Raw genomic sequence first — 27,769 nt, 5'->3', positions numbered from 1 at the left:
GGTTACATTGAGGATTTTCCCTGTAAACTGGGAAAGAAGGATTGTTTCTGGGCATCTGAATCCTGGAACTAGCTACTCAAGAATTTAAAAGATGAAAGTTACATTGAGGGAATATCTAGTTAGCTTATGGAAAGTGTTTTGGAAGCAAGTCATCTACTGTTGTCAGGAGCTAGGTAGCCCTGGACAGATCAGTCTTTCCCATCCATCCAGGTCCCACACACTAACATGATAAACGGTCATAGAATATAGAAAACATTTCAAAGATCAATAATTTACCATATTCTATGGCTATGAGATTAGATTTTAACCTTGACCCTAACTCCTCTATTATTTTGTTATAAACTTTAATAACACTTTTGAAGAGTAACACTTAAATATCTTTTCTTCTTGCCAAAGCTCATAATTGCCTTAAACACCCTTTACTGAACTTGGTAATAAACAATATCCTACAAAGACTACCATATCTAGTAAGATTCCACATTTATCTACAAATACCTTATGTTCTACCTATTTTCCTATGTGCATATGTCAAAAACACCTTCCTTACACAGATGAAACAATATCTAATTGCTACCATGTTGTTCCATGTGTGTTAATTGTCTAATGCTGAAATCATGTGGAACAAGTGTTCTTCATTGGAAAATCAGTTATATCATGGCATCATGGTTTGAATTTCATTTAGAATTGAAATCCACTGAAATAATCCACTTGGGTCATGCATATTTTCCTTATTTGTTTTCTTATCCCCTCTATATTTATGCTCTTTGCATTCATTTGTCTTTCTTTCTTTTAGATTTCTCATGAGGCAAATGTCCACTGCAGCTCTGCACCAACAGGAGACCAATCTCTATCTTATATACATTGTCTCCCCAGAAAAAAGTCTATAAACTGGTGCTTGGAACATACGGCAAAGGACTGCACTGGCCAAGCCAAGGTATGTTTACTAAATTGTTGGCTTGTTTTCTATAGATGTGTATATGGTGGGTATTAGTCACTGACTATACTTTTCATGTGAAATAATGGAAAGAACAACAGAGGATTGACTGACAGATGTCATACTCCTCATATTCCGCAGATTCACAGGAATCTTCCTTGGGGACTTTCAGGCAAGCCTACAGATCTCAACTTCCTTCATTCCAAATTTCCTAGAAGGTCCCCTACCATCCCAGTTGACCCAATCTCAACTCAGCCTTTATCTTTTGTTATGCTCTCAGAACCAAACTCTCTAATCTGACAAGTCCATAAGATTTATTATTCTAAATGCTTGTTCAAGATGAAATGTTTTCATTTCATTGATTGTGAAAGACAGATGATGGGCATTAAAGAGCAAATATGTCCTATAAGAAGAGTTGTTTTCTTCCCTCCAAAGGAAGAGATCCAAGGTCACATAAACTACTCAAACTATCCCGAATGAAGATTTTTCCTCAGTTGGTATCATCTTGTCTTGCCCTAGGCCAGGCCCAGCTTTGACACCTGTGCCAGTGGTTTCTGCTTCTGTTTTTACTTTTCTTGGCTCAGATCTCTTCTCACATTTGTGTTACTTGTCGGGTTAGGAAATTGTCCAAAGGCCAAGTATAATGACAAAAGAAGACTCTTTTCTAACCACATTGATCAGAAGAGAACTCAACTCACACCCATTGAGCTCCAATTTGTTGGACAAGCTTCAGAAAGAGCTGAAGACTCTGGACCCCATCTCTTCAGCCTTTCTCCACCACTCACAGCTGAGCCGCCTCTTCCTAAGGCATAAAGTCCCTCTGTCATTACCAACAGTCAAGCTCCTCTGCCAAAGATTTTCTAGAAGGTGTTCTCCGGAAATGGTATGGCTATTATGTGATCTTAAATGTGGGCTTTTTTATCTCTTTTCCTTTAACCCATCAAGGTCATACAATTAAGATGTTAGTTTGTCCCTTGGCCAAGGCCTTTCCTGTGGACCACTAAGCTTATGCATATTCATGGGAAAAATTTTCATGAGAAAATAATAGAAGAGAAAATAAGGTTAGGGCTCTCAGATATGTTCAATTTCTCTTTAAAGAACTTGCTAGTTTCAAGTTTCACTGTTAGTTCTAAACATATGAAGCCTGATACCGATTCAAATCAGTGGGCCTTTTTGAGTCCAGTGGTGAGCAGGCCTGGTCTCTTAGCCTCAAGGTAAGAGTAGAGGGCTTAACTAAGGTAAACTTGTGAGCATTTCTTAGAAGTCAGAATTAAATTTAAATTTAGATTATTGCTACCATTTTTGGAAACTGAGGCCCAAGTTGTCAAGGAAATTGGCTGAAGAAACCAAGGGACTAATGGGAGACGTGGAGCTGAGACATGAGCTCACTTATGGAAAAGGCAGAGTAGCTTTGTATATAGCCTATATGACTGATTGCTCTCAATGTCCCTGGCACCTCAATGATCTCATCTAGGAAACCAAGTCAAAACCAACAATGAAGAGGGACTGTGAAGAAGAGGTGTTTGGGAGTAGAAAAAAAGAAAGATTCAAAGTCAATCATGGGGTACAAGCTGACAGCCTTGTGCTTGGCCACTGCTGGCTCTCCAGACAGCTCATCTAGATATCTTAGCTCTGATAGACCAAAGCTCACTCTTATTTGCATATAAATTTAGTTATTTACCCAGGTTCCCTTTTGATTATCCCATTAATCAGCATTTTATGACCTTAGCCCCTTGATTTTTAGAAGACAGCAAGTATATTTTTTAACATAGCAACTAAATTCTAGGATCTGCCTGCTTTTGTAAAGAAAGACAATGTGTTAGCTGGGTGGGATCTCACTCTGAGATTGATAACCTCTTTCTGTTCCAGACTGACCTTGAACTCAGGAATTTGCCTGCCTTTGTAAGCACAACAAACAAACAAACAAACAAACAAACAAACAAACAAACTTATCTGGGTGGGATCTTGCACTGAGGAATCAATCCCCATTCCACAAACATCTTTAGCTTCTTCCTTAACATATTTCTGACAGTCTGGGTCCCAGTTCAGCTGCCTCTGTATTTTATATCTGCAAAGCCTCTCACATAATTCACATTGCATCCTTTAGAAATTCTGCATAGTCTAGAACATGTACATTCTTGAACTTGAGTTTTCAGTGTTCTTTCCCACAGCCTTAAGAGCTCTCCTGAAGGCCACATCACTTACCTTTTTGTTAAGCACATTAAACACACCCTAGCCTCCCTGACTCATATGGTTTCTATTTATCATGGAGTCATTAACCTTGCTAGGGAGAACGTCTCTGGAAGGAGAAACATAAAGTAAATTATGTCCATTATTATACAAACAAGTGTCAATACTCGGTGGAGGCCTATGGCCTGATTGCTCTCTCCCAGGGGTGGGAACCATGTCACACTATTCCTTATACAGCCATGTATGACTCAGCACATGAAAAATGACAGTTGAGATTTTTAGCAACCCCATCCATTCCAGACAGTTGTTGCATCCCATCTGTAATTTTTGTCCACAGGAGAAGAAAACAGAATCCCTAGGACAAGCCAGTTAACTAAGCTAGCCAAATTGGCAAGTCCTGAGAGATGCTGCCTTAATATATGAGCTATGAGATAAAGCATAGTCAGCATTAAGTGATGCCTTCCACAGCATACACTAATTAATGTGTACATACATGCACATCACACAAACACACACACAGCAATAGATGGATATTTGTTATTGCAGGATGTAAAGCATCTTCAATCTTTTTCAGATGTTGCTTAATCAAATTGATCAGTACTTTGATTTTGTAATTATCAATGCTAAGAGTGCCACTTCACATAAGTATGTAGTCCATATTAGCAAAAGTCTGTTTAACACTATTTCTGAAGCAGAAACTTCTGTCCTAATCCCAATCCAAAAGTCACTGAATTGAATTTCATGAAAATCAAGCCAGGAGCCAGGCAGTGGTGGCGCACGCCTGTAATCCCAACACTCTGGAAGGCAGAGGTAGGCAGATTTCTTAGTTCAAGGCCAGCCTGGTCTACAAAGTGAGTTCCAGAACAGCCAGAGCTATACAGAGAAATCCTGTCTCCAAAAAAACAAAAAAGAAAAGAAAAGAAAATCAAGCCAGCAAGTCAACCAACATCTTTAAAAATCAAACATTTAATATAATCCTCTAAAGGTACAGTAATTTTACACAAAATGCTGAGGAGTAGTTGTATAAAATGTTAAATCTTTGTTTTCTCAATTAAGCCACTGTATTTCTGTATTGGTAGAAAACTCCTTGAATAGTAAGACCCCTGCAGTTCCCAACACACAGTTGTCTGGAATCCAAAGCAAGGTGTTTTAGGCAGAGCTCACTGATATATAACTTGATGCAAGTACAGTAGAAGTTGATATGTTGCGTTCTCAGACCAAAGCTGTAGGAAAGTAAAGTGAACCAGCGCAGATGAGAGTGGCCAGAAACATTTACATGATAAAATTTGAATTAATATGTAGTTACACATTCAAAAACATTTTACTATACTTATAGGGTCCTGATGAGAATTTAAGTAATTGGTCTCTATCTAACCACAAGGCAAGAATGAGGAGGTACTATTTTGCCATTTGTCCAAATAAGACCATTTAGCTAAAACTACTAACAATTGTGGGCCTGCATTTTTTAAATAGGATTTTTTGAAAATTATCAATAGTAAACATTTTCCAAATACATTTGACTCCAATGGGCTTCTTTCCCTTTGACATAAATTAAATGAAGCTATTCTATTTTATATTTATCTTTCAGGTGAATTGTGGAGAGCTACTCTGTTTTTTGAAAGAAGCAACTAAAGATAATTTACAGCAACATGGAACAGCTACACATAGTAACCCAAGAAAACCTCCAGGTCCAAGCTACCATAAACAAAGGTATCTTCTTCCCTTTTATATAGTCATATGTATGGTTCCTGCATATCTAAGTCATACTGCTATGGTGAACTAGTGTGGTAGTTTTAGAGGTTGAAAGCTTAAGATGAAAGTACCAGCATGCTTGGGTTTGGGTTTTCAGATAACACTTCCTTCCTAATTCTTACTTGATAGAAAGGAGGGAGGGAAAGAGGGAAGAAGGGAGGGAAGGAGAAAGGGAGGGAGGGAGGGAGGAAGGGAGGGAGGGAGGGAGGGAGGGAGAGAGAGAGAGAGAGAGAGAGAGAGAGAGAGAGAGAGAGAGAGAGAGGGGAGAGGGAGACAGAGAGACAGAGGCAGAGAGACAGAGAGACAGAGATGGAGACAGAGAGACGGAGACAGAAAGACAGAGTGTTAGAGTGACAGGGAGAAACAGAGAGACAGAGACACTGTAGTTTCTTCTATAACCCCTTTCATGAGGGCTCCAGTCTCATAACCTAAGGTTCCTGAGTTTCAGTTTGGTAAACATTCAGACTCACTAGAGTTCTAGAGCTTTCAGGGCAGTGGAGACATTCACTAACAGTACTTGTTCACAGTTTGTGTGTATAGCACCTCCATCTATTCCCTGCTCCCTGCCTTCCTCTCTTTCCAGCCCCTACCCTGTTCCTCTCCCCATCTCTCTCTCCTCTCTCTCTCTCTCTCTCTCTCTCTCTCTCTGCAAAGAAAGCAATTATCATTAATGTCACAGTCTTAATACCAAAATATCTGCTTTTTTGTTTATCTTTGAAAAAGAAAAATCTGATTCTGAAGTAAAGATCCATGTAGGTTGCAGAACTCACCTTTAAACTTTTAGCCTTGAAAATAGGTTTGGTCAGTGAAGTCCTAGGTTATTGGTATTAACAAAGGGATTTAGACTTAAAGATTAGTAATGTTTTTTGTGTAATCTTAAGCAAAAGACATGACAGAACATTTTTTAAAAGTGTGTAGGGGAGAAATATTAGAGATGAAGCAGAGTGGAGTGTGACATATTCTTTGTTTACCAAGAACAGGGAGGAAGGGCAGTTGTCAGGGACATGGGCTCCATCACCAGGTTCCATCCTGGGCTCCACTTTTTTGTCACCTTACATTTCATCTTCTTCCTCTGTGCTTTCACTGTCCAGTTGGAAATGGAGACTCAAATGAGCTTTCTTACATTGATTTCTAGCCAGTAACAAAGCCAACGATTTTCCTTTTACTGAAGACCTTAGATCTTAGATTTAGAAGTGTATGTGTGTGTGTGCATATTATATTTGCATGGATATCAGCCCAGAAATTACAAAGGTCTTCATTAAAGGCCAGAAAGAAAACACAAGAAGAGAAAGCAATAGAATACATGTATCCCAAAGACAGAGGGGGTAACCTAGGGGGAGGAAGGGAACCAGAGGACAATGGAACATGAAAAGTAGAATAACTGAGAGCAAAGTATAATGAGACATGTGTGTGAAAATGTCATAATGAAATGCAGAAGAATACTGCATTCCTTGCCAGCCTTTTCTGCACAGAAAGATAAAGGAAAGCGGAGGTAGAGTGAAATTCTGTAGTTATTTAAAGCAGTGCTTGGTACATAGTATTTTCATTATTTCATTTTTAGTTAGAAATAAGGTTGCTTCATAGTTAGAAGCTGTATGACTGGGCATGAATGTCCTTGTACCAAACAGTAGAGTTTATTCTGTTACTAGCAATTTTGGCTAGTCCCATCAGAGTTGCCAAATATTCCATGAAAATCAGAGTTTATCTTTTGGTTTCTTAGTCTTATTAATAAACAAATTTATCAATGATAGAATGTTTTAATATGCATCAACCAGCTCCATTTACTAAAGATTATGAAATTGTAGCCCTGGAAATTTATCAACCATTTAGGCATCATAAATGCTACATGGGAGGCCTCTTCTAGCTCCTATACCTTACTTCATTTCTTGTCTCATGGTCCTGAACTCTTTTCCATCCTGACAGGCATTGCATTTGGAATTATTTATTTGACATTTGAGGTTAGGAATTCTGTCTGTCCTAGCCAAATTTGTGTCTCACTTAGCCCTATCATAGTTATATGCCGATTTGAGGAGCTCAATCAGTATCTATTAAATAAAATGACATCTGTAGTTATGTAAGGATGTTCTATGATGTGAGTTTCAGCGACACCTTGGAATCTCAGTTTAACAGAAGCACACAAAGAGATCATTCTGAGTGCATTGGGGAGGACAATTGTTTTGTTCAGACCAGAGAGTGTTTGTAGAAACATGGGACTGAGCCTGCTGCTCAGGGAGACGCTCTCCTTATCATCTCCTGTGTGTGGCAGCTCTGTGACTCAGATCTCATCTCCTAAAGTGAGCCAGGTGAAATACTCTCCTGTAATAGCCTTTCCAGAAATCCTGCTATTTACAGATAGCACCTACCACTGAAAGAAGCCTTGTGAGTGTCGAGTATACAGATGATATCATTTCCTTCTGAGGAAGGAAAATTTCCTTCAAAAAGTATAAGTCAGTTTTAACTTCACAGAGGAGGGTGTGATTCAAATGGATCAGGTGAACACTTGAATTTCGAGGTAACAGGTTCATGAAACAAATCAGAAAAACATTTTAGAACCCCATTTTCATTCATGTGTTATTTAAAGAAGAAAAAGTCAAACATGCCTCATTACTTACATATTTGAATGTAAGACTGTAAATAAACACTAATCCCAAATCACTCAGTCCTCCAGACATAAAAAGGAAGGTTAGAACATACATAATATATCTGCCCAGTACAAGTAAATCAATCCCTATATAAATCCACCATCACTATATGTGATTATCTGTTTGGCTTTGTTTGTGACAATTAATGATTTGGGAATTTAATTTGCTATTAGTAAATCCATGAACATTGCACATGCAGCCCTCATCCAGATTAGTAAAACTAAGGTGGATCTCAGTAAATAGCTGAACTGAGAAACAACATAAAAACCTGCAGAGCCTTTTAGCAGTTTGTTCTTTTCATGTCATTTATTTGTCTGTCTAATCAGCATACCACCTCAAGATTCCAGCCTACTCTCTGAAGTTAACAAGAGTCTGCTGGAGATTTTGAAGATGGCACTAAGAACATGCCAAGGCAAATTCAACATAGACTGCCTCAACCTGAGCTTTCGAAAAGAAGATAGATCATTCTCTGGCTGCCTGCCCCTGCCTAAGGTAACCAAAATTGTATGTCAGATTTGATAAGAGTCAACAGGCTACTTACTTTAGAATACCAAGTCTATATTAGCAATAAGGCGTAGCTATGTTCTATGTTCTCCCTATGGATTAGATTATACAACTGTCTGTCTGTCTGTCTGTCTCTCTCTCTCTCTCTCTGTGTGTGTGTGTGTGCACGTGCACATCCTTGAGAAGATAAAACAAAATAGAGAAAAGATTTATGAAACATGCAGAATTGGTTCAGCAATTACATTTGCCTGTTAATAATAGAAAATATGATAATATGATAATATCCAAATAATATTTTACAATGCAAACAAGTACTTTTTCAAGGCCAAATTAATTTCTCACATCTTCTTTGAGCCTCTACTTGGGGCCAGCATGTGGCATCTCAAGCTTTTGGAACACCATATTTTAGGACTGATGTAATTTATTGCAGATAGAGCTTAGCATGCTGATTTGAGACAGTAATTACCAGTGCAGATGTGTTTCATGGAAGAGGACCCAGAACAATATTAATTCATGAATCTTCTGATGTCTCAAGGATACACAGGATAGAGGTAGAATGATGATTGCTGCTATTACTATAACTGCATTAATAATCCCACAGCCTCACACTGCTGAACTCTGACTAGGTGCTGAGCACTGGGCTAAATGTTTCACTGACATGATCTCCCAGAACATCAACAAAATTAACTCCTTACACAAAATCATGAAACGTAGGTAGACACTGGAACTGCTCTTTCATAAGAGAAATACATTTTGAATTCTGAAGAGGACAAATGAACTGATTCCTGGGCCACAGGTAGCAAAGGCAGAGTAGACATTTCAAGTATAGAAAAGGTTGGAAATTGACACCATATGTAATGTAATGAAGAGAGGATATTCAGAAGATTTTACTGATAAGAATTCCCCCCAAAAAATAGAAATTAGAGGATTAGGGAAGACCGGAAATTACAGGAGAAAGGCCCTCTCAGAGGCATCACAGCATACCTTTTATTCTGGGCATTCAGGGGATCAAACTTAGGAAGTGAGAGTAGCTTTTTTTAGTTTTAATTTTTAATTTTATTTAAGATACAGTACCATACACATAGGTTCTTATTCTCAAACAAAAGCTGCCTTTCTCTGGTACTACATATATGTAGCCAACATGAAAAACTAGGCTTATGCTAATGTCTGTGTGCTTGTACCTGTGCACATACGTACTGTAAGTACATAAGTACTGTACGTGCAAACATGTTTCAGTAAAACGAGAATACTGCAGGGTAGTCTGGAAGCTATGACTTGCCTTTTCTATATTCATAAAGAATATATTAAGCAGCAGGTCTTTGTTAGGTTATAAACCATGTAAGGCCATTGGTGAAGCCTTGTGTTTTCAGATGTTATGCATAAACTACAACACAAATAGCTTGAAAATTAAAATATATATACTTAATCTCTTTTGGTCTCAGATTTTTATCTGGAAAACCTGGGTTCCAAATAGCCATCTCCTTTGACTATTGTGAAGATTAAATAAGGCTAAGTATATGAAAGTATTTATGTGTAGTCTGGTATACAAGGCCTTAAATAAACCTTAACACACACACACACACACACACACATACACACCAGTATTTTGAAATCTCAGTCTTGTGGTCACATGATACAACATTAAACACTGGCTGTCATGGAACCCTTAAATGTTCTTGTCTACAGCTGGCCTTGAAAGCTTAACTTTGTGGTTCAGATCCAAGTACATAGGGTGCATTTTCCTTAGAGCTGGTATGTCTCTCATGAGCCATCTGGGATATCTTAAGACAGCTGGAACTCACTCAAAGTATAATACAGTTCTGGGAGGCATGTTAACTAGAGTTCTGCTTCCTCAGAATGTGAAGCAAATTAAGGCCCAAGGGATATTTGATACAGGAAGCAAAGGGTACAACCACACCACAACTTCCTTGTTCCTGGATCCAAGGTTGAGAGCAGACTTTAAAGGCCAGAACGAGAAGCATTGATAGGTTGGAACTATAAGTCTTTTAACTTTCTTAAAGTGTGAAAGACAAAGTCATAAACTTTATTGGGTAGTCCATGACAGCTCTCTACTACTCCCTGGCATGAAAACAAAGATAAGGATAAAGTGGAAATGAGAACACCCAAAGAGCTTTCAATTCAAAGTGTTTTCAGAAACACCTATGGCTTCTAAGGAAAATAAATATTACAAAAAATAACATACAGATCTTGTCACTCAGATCAATTGGGATTTGATGAATCACAAAAAGAATAGAAGCATTTAATATGAGTCATCTTTATCTATGGACTCATCCGTCATATTGTCTTGCACATCTTCAGTGAAATGATTGTTTGACAGGACTGTAAACGGAAGGTGGAACCACATATGCTTCTTAAGTGTTCCACTGCCATGCTCTTCTTGATGCTGTGGCAAAATACCCTAGCAAAATCAAGGAATCACGGGCTTGTTTTGACTCACAGAAGTTACAGATGATCATGGCAGGGAAATTATGGCAATAAGAGCTTGAGGCCCCTGGTTACATTGCATCTGAGGTCAAGAAGTAGAGAATCATGATTAATGATTGTTCTGACCTCACTTCTTTATAAAGATTCTATAATTATAGCCTAGGGAATGGTCCTACCTACAATGGGTAGGTATCTCAAACTCAATAAACTTATTGAAGACATTCTCTCACATTTACACTCAAAGATTATTCTGTATCTCACCAAGTTGACAATAGAGATTAGTCATCACACCTTCCCATTTCCTGAGCAAAGTATATATTTCAGCAGGACTCTGGAAACTTGGCTCTTGCCAAGCGGTGGTGGCACACTCCTTTAATCCCAGCACTTGGGAGGCAGAGGCAGGTGGATTTCTGAGTTCGAGGTCAGCCTCGTCTACAGAGTGAGTTCCAGGACAGTCAGTACTACACAGAGAAACGCTGTCTCGAAAAACAAAAACAAAAACAAACAAAAAAAAAATAAAGAAACTTGGCTCTTGAGCATGCAGCCTCAGATTAACCCTTCTAAACAACTTCCAAATTTCCCTTTTGAACAGGTGTTAAGATATCAGAATCTCCATCCACCATCTGCAACTTCTCAGGCACACTTGTCTAATATTTAATTGTTTCCATATCTTTGTCATAAAACACTCCAAATATTTATACTAATCCAGAATTGTTCTCTACATTTAATGCAATAGCCATATTTCTAATCAGCATGCCATATTTAACTTAATTTTATATATGATACATTATTTAGTTCTAGGTACCAATGACAACAAATATAATCTTTTTGTTCACCAGGACCTTAAGGGAAGGAAATGCCTTTGACATTCTTTGACAACAGTAAGCTATAGCCATAGCCATGAACATAGAAGTAACTAGGCATCAATATAATTTATCTCAAAAATGAACTAGGGAGATTATACAAATATTGAATCTTGGTCAGCATATAGGTTTAGTAAAGATCAAATGAGGAGGAGATTAAATGATGGGGCACATGATCAGGGTCAAATGAACAGTGAACTGTGTGGACCACCTCCAGACTAAGGGCTGATAGAAACAATGACCAGTTCGAGGAGTGGTTTCCAATAACTGTCTAATGAAAAATATGAGCCTGCATATGAAGGGTTTTTCCAAGGAATATATATATATATATATATATCCTATAGGAATATATATATATATATATATATATATATATATATATTCCTATAGGAATATATATATATATATATATATATATCCTATAAAACCATTGTAACCCCTGAAGCATTTTAAATGTGCAAATAATATGACCATATTTGAACATCAAGAGGGACATTTTAATATAATTTGAAGAATTTTTCAGGCAAAATTTCAAACGAATCTGAAAGGAAAGAGGGCTCTTTAGGAAGATGCTCTAGTAATGTGCAAACAATAATGATGCCTCAAGTAACATACTAACAGGAGAGATGGAGACATTAGAAAAGATAAAGTCAGATTTAATATGTCATTGGTTATAGGCCAAAACTAAGTTCAAATTCAACAACTTGTTAAAAGATAATGCCATTCAGTGAGATAAGAAAGAAAACAGGAGAAATGTAAACTAGAAGAGAAAGTTCTCATGAGCTGAGTTTTGAACATGGTAATCTTGGTAGTTAGACTGAAATTACATAATTTTAGACTCAAGATGTAGCAGACATCGATAGAGCAGTCTAGGCCACTACAGAACAGAGGATAGCGAGGTAGTAACCAGGTGATAGAAGGCATACATTGTGGAGAATTTAGACAAGAGAAGCCAATGAAAGAGATTAAAAATCATCAAAGGAGTTGTTGGCGTGCTCAAGAAAGCAATGAAAGAAAGTTTGGAGGGGCAGGACATGGCCATCCCATGCTGCAAAAAGGTCTTCTTTAAATAGGACTAAATCTGGTCATTGAAAATCCATAGAGGTTCCTATAACTGATGATGATGGTTGAGTCAAGTGGCAGTGTAGAACACAATACAGGAGGGAGTTATATTATTACTAAATAATAGTTTATTAGCTTTTAGAGTTTATTTACTCCTTATTGAAAACATTTCCTCATTGAAAGAAGAAAATTAATTTCTTACTAAGGATTATTAGTATGGATATTTGTGCTTTGGAGGATATTAAAGGTAGTACAGAGCAACCCTGGCTGAATAAACTTTTCTGGTAGATATTTCTAGTGCTCCTCATGACTGTCAGTCAGTTTTTACCATCCATCAATCAATCTGTGTCTAGGTACCATGATGTACTCTTTCTAATCTGCTATTCATTTTAGCCTTCGGCAAAACTGAATATTGACAGAGTGATCTATTTTGAGAAAAGAAATTCAGTATAGGTGTTCAAAAACACATCAGTATGTGCTAAACATGACATTAATCAGTTTTTATTAAATAGGAATAGCAGAGTGTGGGATTAACTTCCATATCTCCTTGATTTTTTGCTAACCCCTCCCCACACAAATTCTGTTTTCATCCATTCTTTACTTTGTTCCTTTCCAAGACTGCTAAAAAATAGTAAGAAAATTAATGAATAAAGTACCTTCCCACCCTGTAAAGGAAAGTTAGAAAACTTTCCTGTCCTGCAAGGAAAGTTAGAAAGCATTAAGATCACTGCCCTCCCAGGAAAAGGCATAAAGCTACTGTCAAACAGGCAACACCATAATACTTATGGCTCTAAACAGCTCTGGACCTTTTTCAACCTATTATACATATCTTCTTGTCCTCTATCCACCATTCTCCTCAACTTTATATATATATATATATATATATATATATATATATATATATATATATATATATATATATATATATATATATGGTTTTTTGGATACAGGGTTTCTCTGTATAGCCCTGGCTGTCCTGGAACTCACTCTGTAGACCAGGCTGGCCTCGAACTCAGAAATCCACCTGCCTCTGCCTCCCAGCGTGCTGGGATTACAGGTGTGCACCACCACCACCCAGCTAACTTCTTAAATTTTTGATTAACTCTGTACTTTTTTTTATGTTTCAGAAGATTCTTTTATTTTTGTTTACAAGTCTGTCTGACTTAATTTCTTTACACCTAGAAAGTAACAGGCTTGTTCAAAAATCTCATAAAGACAAGGAAACATGAGCTTTTGATCTCTGCCTGCTTTTTTGCTTACTATGTGCTGAGTACGAACACAAAACTTTGCCTAATTTAAGGACATGTTACAGTTAGCTAAGACCTGTTGCTATTTCAAAAGGTAGCTTCTGTTACTGTTTAGCTATGATAATTGATATTGAAAAGAAGATATTATACCATATAAGGCTCCCCAGGTTCAGAACAAAATGGGAAGTGTGGTCAAGAGACTGTTATGGTTTCTCATGGAATGAATGAACCAAGCATGGTAAGAAAGCTCAGGATTAACTAGTTTGAATAATTCCCTTGAACTCTGGTACTTTGGAGGTTGTCCCTAGTTTCTTCGTCCTGTATCCCAGGATGATAGGTCAGAGGAATAGGAGAGTCCTAGAGGCACTTATGAAGACCTTTCTCTAATTTGTTTGTTCACACTTAACTGAGTTTTCTACTCTCTCCAGTAATTAGCTAACCTAAGAAGGGCAAGATAGTGATTGTAATGGGTAATGCTGTGTTAAGTGTGAGTTTGATAGAACCTACAGTCTGGGAGGTAGGCTTTCTGCCAGATCAGTGAGGATTATTTTGGCTATGTAAATTAATGAGGGAAGATCCTCCCTAACTATAGGTGGGAACTGTCCTGGCCTCAAGATTCAAGACTAGACAATAAGAAAAAAACAAACTAAGCACTACCATGAATTTCTTGATCTTTGATTGTTGGCTATGGTGGCAATATGACCAGCTGCTGCATGCCCTCCCTGCCCTGGTGGACTATTTTATGTAAGTTTAAACCCATTAGGCAACACAAACAAAAAATGCCACTGACCATGAATATAACACACTTGTTTTTACAAATCAAAGTAAATGATACCAAATGTTTTACAGTTTAACAGCAGTAAGAAGGGAAGCACAATCAATCCTCAACCTTAACTATACATGGGTTGACAAAAATGCAAGTAATATAAAGTCTAGTGGAAACTACACTTGTCTCTTAACTGAATATGTCTGTTACTTGTAAGCACTGATCTGGAAGTCATACCCTGAATTATACTTCAATGGCACAATATACTCCTGAGCAATAATTCTTTGTTAGAACTCTGTAGGCTTTAATAATGGGAAGAAATTGAAACACTAATTCCATTTTACCGAAGCTTCAAATTCTGTCTTATTTCTAGGTCATGTCTATATGTAGCAAGCATGGACTGTATGTAACCATGACCCTGCTGGAAACATTGCTCCACCACCAGGAGTTGGGTTACCGAGGTGAAATAAAGTAAGTTGATTTTTGATGTTTGTGCCCTACCAAAATCAAAATACAGTGAAATCTTAAGTTACTATGTTGATTCTAGGAGCTGAGACATTAAGGGGTCACTAAATTTAGATGAAGTTGGGGCATCCTCAGAGAAATAGTAACATTCCAAGAAAATAAGACACTGAAGCTTCCTTCTGCTCTGAACCATACAAAGACATAACAAGAAGGTGACCCATCTGCATGTCAGATGTAAACCTTTTTGTCATCTGAAAATCATGAGAAAAACCAGGGACAGATGTTAGACATTTTGGCTATTATGCTGTTATTTGTGAAACTACATCTTTTGTCTCTCATTGTCATCTAATAGGGTGCTGAGTACAGAAATCTGACTTTAGAGAAGGAGTTTCATGTGGGAATCAATCAATTTCAATCACTTGACACCTGGGTTAAAGAATTATTGTTTATTAAAACCAAAGGGGCTGGTAAAATGGCTCAGTCAATAAATGTCAAACCTGATAACCTAAATTCAGTCCCTGGATCTGACATGGTAGAATGAAAGAGACAGCTCTCCTAACTTATCATCTGACCTCCACATAGATACATGCACATATACACAACATAGATACAGTTTCTTAAATATTTAATACAAAAAGTTCTCATAAATCATAGAAACACAAAGCAAGAAAATTCCTTAAGCCCTTAGGAACTATCACTGCTTACATGTCCACCTAAACAGCTAAATAACAGGACTAAAGAGACGAACTAGTGTTGTAGAGGTTGAGGATCAAGCATCCTCATCAAACAATGATTATTAAGAAAGGAAAGGATTGAGATTGACTTAGCTTGATGCATAGGAAAAGGAAAATCTAACAGGCCAGAGTCTTCCTTCAGTGAGCAAATTAGAGTTGAAGGTTAGAAAGAGCAGGGAGGATATAACACGTCCTACCAAGGGTGCAAGACATAAATCTCCACAGACACTGTGGAGATGTTAAAGAGTTACTTTCAAGGCTTCTTATGGGTACTGGCTGATGGATAAATTTAGGAAACTGCTCATCGCCCTAGAAAGAAAAAGATAGTAAACCTTCTTAGGGCTCACCCAGTCTGTGTGGGCTGTATTACTTACTTTATTTAGAATTCTAATGTTCCACTCTTTCCCCATTACATGCTTTCCTTTTTTCTTTCTCTACAAACTTCCAACTTCTTTTTTAAATGTTTTAAATAAATAAATATTCTACACTGAGTGTAATGTCCCCCCCAACCCTCCTCAACTTCTAATAAAAAATAACATTTATTTAGCATGCTGTTTGTTACCATATTGTAATAAACAGTAAACTGTAGTACCATAGGACAAGCAGATTCTTTATTTAGTTCATTTCTTTATCCAAAATATCTAAAGCAGTAGAATTTGTGATGATGAATATTTACATACATGACCTGAGTTTGGGGAGACATTATCTCAAAATATTTCCAGTCCTCAGTCCATGGTCAAACTTGAAGGGTGCCTTTCCTAAACATCTCAATTAAATCAGGTTCACTGTATTAAGCACTTAAATAGCACCTAGTCATTTTGTTTTCTAGCACTCATTGGAGTATTGGCTTTGTTTGTGGGGTTTCTTAATTGATGTCTATACAATAGTCTCCCTACTTTCCTCACACAAAAAGAGCATAACAATATGGCAGAAAGTAAGTACTCGGATTCATTGATTTATCAAACATATGCAAAAAGCCAACAATATACCATTTCTTTGGACATTTAGAGTACAGCTATGATTAAAACAAAGCCCCTTCCTCATACAGGCATACAAGCATATTATAGTTAGGATGAGAAATCAGTGTTAAAATATATGGCATACATTAAGGTTATAGGAGTAACAAAGGAAAATAAGGTGAATAAAAGTTATGTGAAGAGTGATGAACAAATGAGACCAAGACTCTAATCTAGTACATAAATATCTATGGGCTACTTTTGGAAATGAGCATTTCCTTAGAGATGGTTATGCTACAAAAGCAGAAAGATGAGTTGAGAGGAGAATAGAAAACAAATGGGGGATTCCCCTAAAGGCTCTAGTCCAAATGAAGAAAAATCAAGCACCAAAGATCACATTATATGTAGGACATAGTAAAAATTCCAGTGATATCATTGATTAATAACTAACTCAGAACCAGTATTGCAGAGATCTGGAATATGAGTGGAAATTGCTGTCTTTGACCTTAGAATATTCTAGGACATCAACACCATGAGAATCAAAGAAAAATGTGTTTATAAGAGATAAACCTATTTCATTTCTAAACAGTCATTGGCTAAAGCTTCTTCTATGAATTAATCCCATTCCATTTTAGGCTTTGTATGCAAACCTATATCCTTAAGAGATTAAAGATGCAATTTAGACACACATTTTAGGAGCTGAATGCTTGAATCATTATCTTAGTACATATTGTCCATTAATCTGCGTTCAATTGGAAAGCCATTTGGAATGTGGCTGTCTGCTAATTAGCAGGATTCTAGTGCTGAGCTGCTTCCTGATTAAATGTCCTTTAGAATCAATAAAACATCAGGAGGGATTGTGGTGATGTGGGATTAGCCTCATCTAGCCAAATAAAATGAGTTGTGTTCCCTTCTTGAACTAGCATGTTGCAATAGCTAACAAGAGGGGTAATTTTGCCAGCCCTGCAACAAAATTGTTTTTTTTTTCCTTTTAATAATTTTTTTAAAGTCTGAGGTTTCCTTTTTATTTTTCCATTTTCCTAACAATTAGCAGAGACATTAGTGAATGACTGCCAGGGTAAGGCGATTGTGAGGAAGACTTGATTACGATTTCTAATCTCCACTCTGAATCACCCTTATGTAAAATGAGCTCAGGTTGTATTTGATGGAAATTATTATCCCTGTTTTTGGCCAGGGAGATGGAAGTCAGAATTCACATTTAATGTGAATTCTCTGTGACTTTGTAATAAATGGTAATTAAGGAGGACAGAGAAAGAACAGGAGGCAATCTAATACTCTAAAATTATATTGGCAAAATTAAATGCTTCAAGCCAGTTTAGAACACACGTGCACACGCCAAATTGTGTTGGGGGAGGAGATGAATAATAAAGCTGCTATGGAGGCTTCCTGAATAGAGTAGAGCAATTGACATAGCCACAAGTAGGACTTTCCATACACATCTGGCCCATTTTGGGAAATGGAGTTAGGTTGGAAAGCACTGTTTTTGCCAATCCTAGGGACAAAGGCAACAGTTTAGAAGACAAAGGAAACATGAGGTGTCTTATTTGGCATTTGCTGTTAAAAGGGAATAGTAAAGAGCTATTAGAGATGTGCTGCTGTCTGTCTTTTGGCTCAGTGTTAGTCAACCCAGCTTTCCATTCCACATTCTATAAATTATAAGACTGCTAATAAAATTGTTACTGTTTACAGAGAACATTTATAGAACTTAAACAATGCCAAGCAATGTTTCAAATGCTATTAAATATTAACTCTTTTAATTTCTGTGATGGCTAGGAATTAAAGGTAATAACTATTCTATTTTTCAAATAAGGAAACTAAGGCAGGATAGAAAGACCAAAACCTATATGCACCTAATAAATAAATTCATCAGTAAGGCTGAGTGAATGCAGCTCTGAAATAAAAAACAAACAAACAAACAAACAAAAACAATAGAGTTGGTCTAAGCAAGGTGGAAAGCAGAAACCTGAGCATAGTGTTTGTATCTGGCAGTCCCAGCCCTGAAACCTTATAGCACAGGGACAGTTGGTAGTTGGATATACTAAGGAAAGTATGGACTATAACATGTAATACCAATATGAAGTATCTTATATCCAAAACTATGGTGAGGTATTGCATGTGTAGCTGAGAAAGAAAAATCTAAAGTGGCAAGGATACACAGAAATTGCCATCTGTTTATTGTGTGTAGGCCTAAGGAAACAGTGAGCAAAACCATGAAAATCTGGAGACTGTATCTGTTTGGTTATACTACATGTGGACAAACTCTCATTTGATGATGAATATAGAGAAAATTCAACATATAAAGTCTGCTTTAAAAGAATATTATTCATTCACCTAAAAAATAATCTAGAATGCTAAAATAAAAAGAACACTGCAGAACATGGGAAAGGAAGTGCAACCCTTCATGCTCTAAGATTTAGTAACATTTTAAAAGTATTTCTGCTCTAAAAACTAGAAAAGTTTATGAAGTTATTTTTTTCAAAGATGCAAAAAACATGAATTCTGTTGGTATGAATTAGAAAGCAATAAGTGTAGTGAGACAAACTAATGATAAAAATGCAGATGATGCCCCAGAGTAGGGAGATGCTAGAGGAGTAAAGTGAGAGTGGATGGTGGGGAGGGGAACACACTTATAGAGGAAAAGGGAGGGGTGGGAAGCTAGTGGAGGGGGTCCCAGGAAGGGGGACAACATTTGAAATGTAGATAAATAAAATCATTTTTAAAAAGCATTAAAGACTGATACAATCATGGAGAGCATGAGGAAGCATGGGTGATTTCAAAGAAAGCATACCTCTCAAGGAAAAGTCAGTCACTCACTAGGAATCAATTTTAAAAGGGAACATACAAATGAGAACATATAAAACATCTTATATGTAATGTTAAACTTAGTGGCCTTTTGCAGAACCGACCCAAAGGTAACTATGGAAAAAGGACAGAGAATATTAGATATGAGTCTAGAACAGAGGCTCAACCTAAAGTGATTTGGCATTGTGGGAAATTAGGAACAAAGTAAACAAAACTAAACTACAAAAACTAAAACCAAAGTCCTGATTATGATAGCTCATTTTCTGCTGATAACAAAAGACTAAATTTGTCTTTGTTTTGTTGTTGTTGTTGTTGCTTTTAACCTGCATATAGCTCAAGAAATTAGAGACTGAAAATCTAAAATCAGGTGGCCTGAGCAGCATGGCCTCTGGTGAGGCTCTCTATGCATATGTCACAACAAAATAGAAGTCATTATGGCAGAAATATGTGTGAGAAGGAGAGAATGCATGATAGGACAGAAGGCCATTAAGTTGGAAGAATAGTGTTGTTATTCTTATAACAACTAATCATCAAGGGATTTACGAGAATCCCCTGAGAACTATATTAATTTCTTCCAAGGGTAACAGTCTTGATGCCTACTAACTTTCCTTTAAGCTTTGACTCTCAGATTTGACTGCCTCAATACTGCCATGCTATAGAATTAAGGTCAATTACATAAACTTTTAGGTGACCCACACAAGCCATACCAAAGTGACAGCACCAACTAAAGAAACTTTGCAGCCTGTGTAAACAAATTGAAAGAACTCATTATGATCTAGGCCAATTAAGAAAAAAAATGTACCATGTGTTTGTGTATTGCAATGAGAATTTGTATTATAAAGACAAGAAAATTTGACAAGATCTTAAAAACAAAATGAAAGAAAATTAAATATAAATGAATAAAAATCAGACTGACCCCAGACTTCTACAAAAGTACATGTTAGCTGAAACTGAAACAGTGATCATAATTTCAAAGTGGGAAACATGGATACGAAGTTGTAAGACCTGCCAACCTTGTGGATCTGGAGTAAGGAAACAAGGGCATGGCTCTTGAATGGATATCATTAATTTGTGCCTTGGGGTAAGTAGCTTACCTGTCTTTCAAAACGGTAGACATTATGAGAGAAAATACACACATACACAGCCTTTATATTTTAATATGCCTTAAACAGCTCAATGGCTGGGCCACTTCCTAACCTCCACATGGCTGATCCAGTCCCCTCCAATATCCCTGAGTTATTACTTACTGAAATATATAGTCCATCTTTGCTGCCCTAGATCCAGACATGGAATCCTCTTAGGTCATGATCCTCCCCCATCCCTTCCCCCCTCCTGTCCCTCCCCACCCATGACATCTATGCTCTTTGCCCTCTGCACCTCCCAGGAGTCATGCCCTTCCCTCAGCATGGTGTCTTTCTCTCTTCTTGTTCCTCCTGGATCCCTTGCCCAGAATTCTAAAAGTCCCTCCTCTGTCTCCCTGGACAGTCATTGGCTTCTGCTAACTTAATTTACAAATCAAAACCAACTGGGTCCAGGGTCCTTCAGTCTTACTGGAGGGACACAGCCACCAGGTTTTTGGGGGAAACCTAATTAGCATGATAATACAAGCAACAACAAATAGGTACAAAGAACACTCTCTACAATCTATGTTAAAATGATAAACACAGTTGAAACTGAAAATTAGAACTTCTTGTTGCTACTATTATTGTTGTTTGAGAAAGAATCTCACCTAGTTCAGGTTAGTCTGGAATTTTCTATGTATGTGCGATGACCTTGAAGTCCCAATCCTATGACTCTACCCCACAAGTATTGTCATTATAGACCCAAAGCAATATGCCCCACAGAGATCAAACTCATGCCTGCTAAACACACATTTTACCCATTTACCTACTTTCTCTCCAAACCTGGAATTGGAATGTGAAATAAAATCCTGCTGAATCTCGAATCAAGATCATAGTATTTGTCCCAAGTCCTAACCTTCCTAGCTGGAAGATGAGAACTTGGTACAATATTCTTTTTATTACTAGTGCCTGTTATTACCATGGGAACTAATTCTTAAGTTGAGTGGCTCTTTGAAGGTCTAGAAATGTAAGAGACATATACATGGAAAATATTTAGTACAATAATCTTAAGAAATGCATTGATTACACAAGTCCTATATGCCCTTTTAGTCATGCAACACCCAAGTTGAATATTTTGGACTATTAACCACCTTTTCTTCCTCCTACTCTCAGTTTATCATCAAGAAAATGTTGAAAACATTCTAGGAATATTTTATCTGAGGCCTTGTCTCTTGTGTTTTGTCTCTTTACTCATTATTCTCATCTCTCTCTCTCTCTCTCTCTCTCTCTCTCTCTCTCTCTCTCTCTCTCTCTCTCTCTCTCTCTCTGCCCGTGTGTGTGTGTGTGTGTGTGTGTGTGTGTGTGTGTGTGTGTGTGCATGTGTGTATGCACTTTCACACACTTATGCTTGCACCTATAGACATCAGAGGAAAACTTTTGGGAATTCCACTGAGAGTTGTAGGATCAAATTCAGATTACTGAGCTTATATAACAAGGTCCTTTATTGACTAAACCATCTCTCTGGCCCTTCTCTTTTTCTTTGTATCTGAGAGAACATGGTCTGACATTGCCTGACCGATCCTCAAAACAAATGGAGTATAGTCTGTGACTATCAATAGATCTAGGTTCTTGGTTGTTTTGCTTTATTGTTAAAAGATTGGAAGATGGTCTATGTATATGTCTGCACTTCCTAAGTTTTGAAAAACAAAGAAGTAAAGAAAATTTAAAAAATAAATTTAAAAAATAAATCCTGAGCTGGTTCTTATATGGTTATTACCGTTCCCCATGAGAACTTCCTCACCTCCATCTTTTTTTTACTCTGTCCTCCATCTTTTTTTTTACTATCTGAAATCTGAAGTCACCAGATTTTCTGGTTGCAGCATTACACATCATGGTTTATCTCTTCCTCACATGAAGCTCTAAAGGCCACATGTTCAAAGCTCCTGTCAGAATTTACATGTTTCTCAAAGCATTCTACTGACATGTAACCCATGTATAGTAAAAAGTTCATGAGGTATAAGCAAAGCAAACTGGTTTCATACTTAAAATATCACTTCTATTTAAAGAGAATAAAATCATATGACAGCAGAAATCCTTGAGCAAACCTAAGACACATGTTTGCCAGCTTCCTCTCCATTCCAGTCTACCTTCTGCTGGTTGAGATAGCAATATAACTCCATTTGCAGTTAGCTTGCTTGCAGCAGAAGCTGTCCTTCTCTAACATGGTAGAATGTAAATTTCTTTTCTTCCACATTTTCCTCATTCTTTGAGAAGTGCATACAATGCATCTTGATCTTATTCACTTCATTTCCTAACCCCTCTTAGATATATTCATATATCCCACAAACCCAACTGTGTGCTGGTTTTCTCTGTATCAAGTCTTATGCTTCCTATATAGTTTTGAATGTGCAGCCTTAACTGGAGCTTACATAAACCACCAAGGACCACTCAGTCTCCTGAAGCTACCAATAGCCACATAGTTACGAGATGGGATTTCATGCCTTTTCCCACCTCCAAGCTAGGATGTTGCATGCTTAAACATGTGCAGATCTTGTGCATTCTGTCTCACCTGCTATGAATTTATATGTGCAACTGTTCTGTTGTATCTACAAAATGATTTTCTTTTAGTGAACCATTACCTCTGGCTCTTACTATCTTTCTAATTACTCTTCCACAATGATAACTGATTCTTGGAGGAGAATGTAATACAGATGTATCATTTAGGGCTGTACATTTATCAGTTTCTTATTCTATATACCTTGACGAATTGTGAGTCTCTGTATTAGTAACATGAGACAACACATAATATTGGGGGAAAACAAAAATCAAGGATAAGAAACAAATTTAATGACAGAGTCTGAAACAGGAACAGAGTATAGGACAGAAGTGAGAGGAAGGAATGAAGAGAATCATAGACAGTTTGGGTCACAGCCTTGGCTAAGCAGCATGTGGATATTTGATTATAGTCCTAACCATACTATATCCAAAAAGAAGCCAGGCATCTATTACTGACAGAGAAGACCATATTTACATATCACATAAATGGCTGCTAGGCAAGCAAATGTAAGTGGTTATTCACTACCAAACTGCTGCTGGATTAGTTCAAGCTTTAGATAACTGATTTCAGTTATAATATACCAATACCAAATACACTTTCTTCTTGGGCAATTCATTAACTATTATCTAAGTCCACCTCATGTAACTATCTTCCTTCTACATTTGTTCGTGTTGTAATTCTTTCCACACTTAGAACAGGAAAAAGGGATATTTCTAATACCCACTTGGCATAAAGATCTCATGACTGATTTAACTTATTTTTTTTCCTACTTTTTTTTAAATTTTTTTATTCGATATAATTTATTTACATTTCAAATGATTTCCCCTTTTCTAGCCCCCCACTCCCCGAAAGTCCTGTAAGCCCCCTTCTCTTCCCCTGACCTCCCACCCACCCCTTCCCACTTCCCCGTTCTGGTTTTGCCGAATACTGCTTCACTGAGTCTTTCCAGAACCAGGGGCCACTCCTCCTTTCTTCTTGTACCTCATTTGATGTGTGCATTATGTTTTGGGTATTCCAGTTTTCTAGGTTAATATCCACTTATTAGTGAGTGCATATCATGATTCACCTTTTGAGTCTGGGTTACCTCACTTAGTATGATGTTCTCTAGCTCCATCCATTTGCCTAAGAATTTCATGAATTCATGGTTTCTAATGGCTGAATAGTACTCCATTGTGTAGATATACCACATTTTTTGGAATCCACTCTTCTGTTGAGGGATACCTGGGTTCTTTCCAGTATCTGGCAATTATAAATAGGGCTGCTATGAACATAGTAGAGCATGTATCCTTATTACATGGTGGGGAATCCTCTGGGTATATGCCCAGGAGTGGTATAGCAGGATCTTCTGGAAGTGAGGTGCCCAGTTTACAGAGGAACCGCCAGACTGATTTCCAGAGTGGTTGTACCAATTTGCAACCCCACCAGCAGTGGAGGAGTGTTCCTCTTTCTCCACACCCTCTCCAACACCTGCTATCTCCGGAATTTTTAATCTTAGCCATTTTGACTGGTGTAAGATGAAATCTCAGGGTTGTTTTGATTTGCATTTCCCTAATGACTAATGAAGTTGAGCATGTTTTAAGATTCTTCTCTGCCATCCGAAGTTCTTCAGGTGAGAATTCTTTGTTTAACTCTGTACCCCATTTTTAATAGGGTTGTTTGGTTTTCTGGAGTCTAACTTCTTGAGTTCTTTATATATATTGGATATTAGCCCTCTATCTGATGTAGGATTGGTGAAGATCTTTTCCCAATTTGTTGGTTGCCGATTTGTCCTCTTGATGGTGTCCTTTGCCTTACAGAAACTTTGTAATTTTATGAGGTCCCATTTGTCAATTCTTGCTCTTAGAGCATACGCTATTGGTGTTCTGTTCAGAAATTTTCTCCCTGTACCGATGTCCTCAAGGGTCTTCCCCAGTTTCTTTTCTATTAGCTTCAGAGTGTCTGGCTTTATGTGGAGGTCCTTGATCCATTTGGATTTGAGCTTAGTACAAGGAGACAAGGATGGATCAATTCGCATTCTTCTGCATGCTGACCTCCAGTTGAACCAGCACCATTTGTTGAAAAGGCTATCTTTTTTCCGTTGGATGTTTTCAGCCTCTTTGTCGAGGATCAAGAGGCCATAGGTGTGTGGGTTCATTTCTGGATCTTCAATCCTGTTCCATTGATCCTCCTGCCTGTCACTGTACCAATACCATGCAGTTTTTAACACTATTGCTCTGTAGTATTGCTTGAGGTCAGGATTATTGATTCCCCCAGACTTTCTTTTGTTGCTGAGAATAGTTTTAGCTATCCTGGGTTTTTTGTTGTTCCAGATGAATTTAATCAACAAGATAGATAAACCTTTAGCCAGACTGACCAAAGGGCACAGAGAAAGTATCCAAATTAACAAACTTAGAAATGAAAAGGGAGATATAACAACGGAAACTGAGGAAATCCAAAAAATCATCAGATCCTACTACAAGAGCCTGTACTCAACACAACTGGAGAATCTGGAGGAAATGGACAATTTCCTTGACAGATACCAAATACCAAAATTAAATCAGGACCAACTAGACCATCTAAACAGTCCCATAATGCCTAAAGAAATAGAAGGAGTCATAAAAAGTCTTCCAACCAAAAAAAGCACAGGACAAGATGGTTTCAGTGCAGAATTCTATCAGACCTTCAAAGAAGAGTTAACACCAATACTCTTCAAACTATTCCACAAAATAGAAACAGAAGGAACATTACCCAATTCCTTCTACGAAGCCACAATTACGCTGATACCAAAGCCACAAAAAGATCCAACACAGAAAGAGAACTTCAGACCAATTTCCCTTATGAACATCGATGCAAAAATACTCAATAAAATTCTTGCCAACCGAATCCAAGAACACATCAAAATGATCATCCACCATCATCAAGTAGGCTTTATCCCGGGAATGCAGGGTTGGTTCAATATACAGAAATCCATCAATACAATCCACTACATAAACAAACTCAAAGAAAAAAACCACATGGTCATTTCATTGGATGCTGAAAAAGCATTTGACAAAATTCAGCATCCCTTCATGCTTAAAGTCTTGGAGAGAACAGGAATTCAAGGCCCATACCTAAACATAGTAAAAGCAATATACAGCAAACCGGTAGCCAGCATCAAACTAAATGGAGAGAAACTTGAAGCAATCCCACTGAAATCAGGGACCAGACAAGGCTGCCCCCTTTCTCCTTATCTTTTCAATATTGTACTTGAGGTACTAGCTCGGGCAATTTGACAACATAAGGAGGTCAAAGGGATACAAATTGGAAAGGAAGAAGTCAAACTATCATTATTTGCAGACGACATGATAGTCTACCTAAGTGACCCAAAAAACTCCACTAGAGAGCTCCTCCAGCTGATAAACAACTTCAGCAAAGTGGCAGGTTATAAAATCAACTCAAGCAAATCAGTGGCCTTCCTATACTCAAAGGATAAGCAGGCTGAGAAAGAAATTAGGGAAATGACCCCCTTCACAATAGCCACAAACAGTATAAAGTATCTTGGGGTGACTCTTACCAAACATGTGAAAGATCTTTATGACAAGAACTTCAAGACTCTGAATAAGGAAATGGAAGAAGACCTTAAAAAATGGGAAAACCTCCCATGCTCATGGATCGGTAGAATCAATATAGTTAAAATGGCCATTTTGCCAAAAGCAATATACAGATTTAATGTAATACCCATCAAAATCCCAACTCAATTCTTCACAGAGTTAGAAAGAGCAATTATCAAATTCATCTGATTTAACTTATTACTAAGAGGTAAATGCATAAAATTTTGAGGTAGATACAAGGGCAAAATGGTGCTAACACAGACAAGTCATTCTTATAAGTCATGAATGGACTTATTCATTTTCCTATAGTAGTAACAATGCAAAAACTGGCTAGTTTTTACTGACATCAGAACAGTCAGTAAAAACTAGGCAGACTTTCTCAGAGTTCTCTGGTATCTGAATGACTTTGTAAGACTCTGGCAAACCTTAACTTACCAGAGACCCCAGTGAACAACGCAGAGGTGGGAATCCATGCAAAAAACAGGAATTTTATTCATAGAGTCACCCTGCATATGAAGGAGAGAGAGAACGACCCCACACAGCCCATTCTCTGAGTTTTTATACAGTTTTCAGAGCAGCAGCCATTAGGCACAATGTGATTGGCAGAACAGTGTGACTTTTAAACTGATTGGTATTTAGGGAATGAGGTGGCAGGGACTTCCCTTATTGGTAGGTCGCCAACAATCACTGAATATATGCTCTGGGCCCTCCGTGGTCTGAGGAATGTAATTAGCCCCTCCCTCCCTGAGGAGAAGGGTGCCTATGTGCCCTATGACCTTTCTTTTTCAGGAGGGGAGGGGTCTGGTGGAATTTTCCAAAGTTTCTGATATGACATCTTTACCTTGACCTTGCCAGCAGACCCCAATCTCCAGTCTGCTGGCCTTGCAGTAATTTATTTGTTTGTTTGGAGTTGCTGGGTTTCTTACCTAGGGTCCATGATTATGTGTCTGTTTTTAGGCGGGATGTCACTATACAACTTGATTGGCCTCAACTTCTGGATCCTCCAGCTTTAGTTATCAACCCTTCCCCTGATATTCTGATTCTGATGGCATAGGCCTCCATAGTCAGCCTTTGCTGTAACTCTGAGTGCATCTAACTCCCTGTATTAAAGTCCTTTCTATCAGATATACCTACACCATCTCTGTTTCCTGCACTGATTATCACAACTCCTTTTAGTAGTGCCACCAAACAGCAAATGT

General features: G+C 37.7%; 1 protein-coding gene across 1 annotated transcript in view; it reads left to right on the top strand.

Annotated features, from left to right (window-relative positions):
• C3H1orf87 (chromosome 3 C1orf87 homolog) overlaps positions 1 to 27,769 on the top strand; it is a 63,855-nt gene that overhangs the window by 21,200 nt on the left and 14,886 nt on the right. Inside the window, exons 3-7 of the mRNA XM_052175580.1 lie at positions 794 to 934; positions 1,554 to 1,817; positions 4,713 to 4,834; positions 7,845 to 8,010; positions 14,779 to 14,876. Of these exons, the coding sequence (XP_052031540.1) occupies positions 794 to 934; positions 1,554 to 1,817; positions 4,713 to 4,834; positions 7,845 to 8,010; positions 14,779 to 14,876 (791 nt within the window). The remainder of the gene's footprint in view (positions 1 to 793; positions 935 to 1,553; positions 1,818 to 4,712; positions 4,835 to 7,844; positions 8,011 to 14,778; positions 14,877 to 27,769) is intronic.

This window comes from Apodemus sylvaticus, chromosome 3, assembly GCF_947179515.1.
Source record: "Apodemus sylvaticus chromosome 3, mApoSyl1.1, whole genome shotgun sequence".
Classification (NCBI taxonomy): domain Eukaryota; kingdom Metazoa; phylum Chordata; class Mammalia; order Rodentia; family Muridae; genus Apodemus; species Apodemus sylvaticus.
Note: the sequence above shows the minus strand (reverse complement) of the source record. Positions and strands in the feature narration are given on the sequence as shown.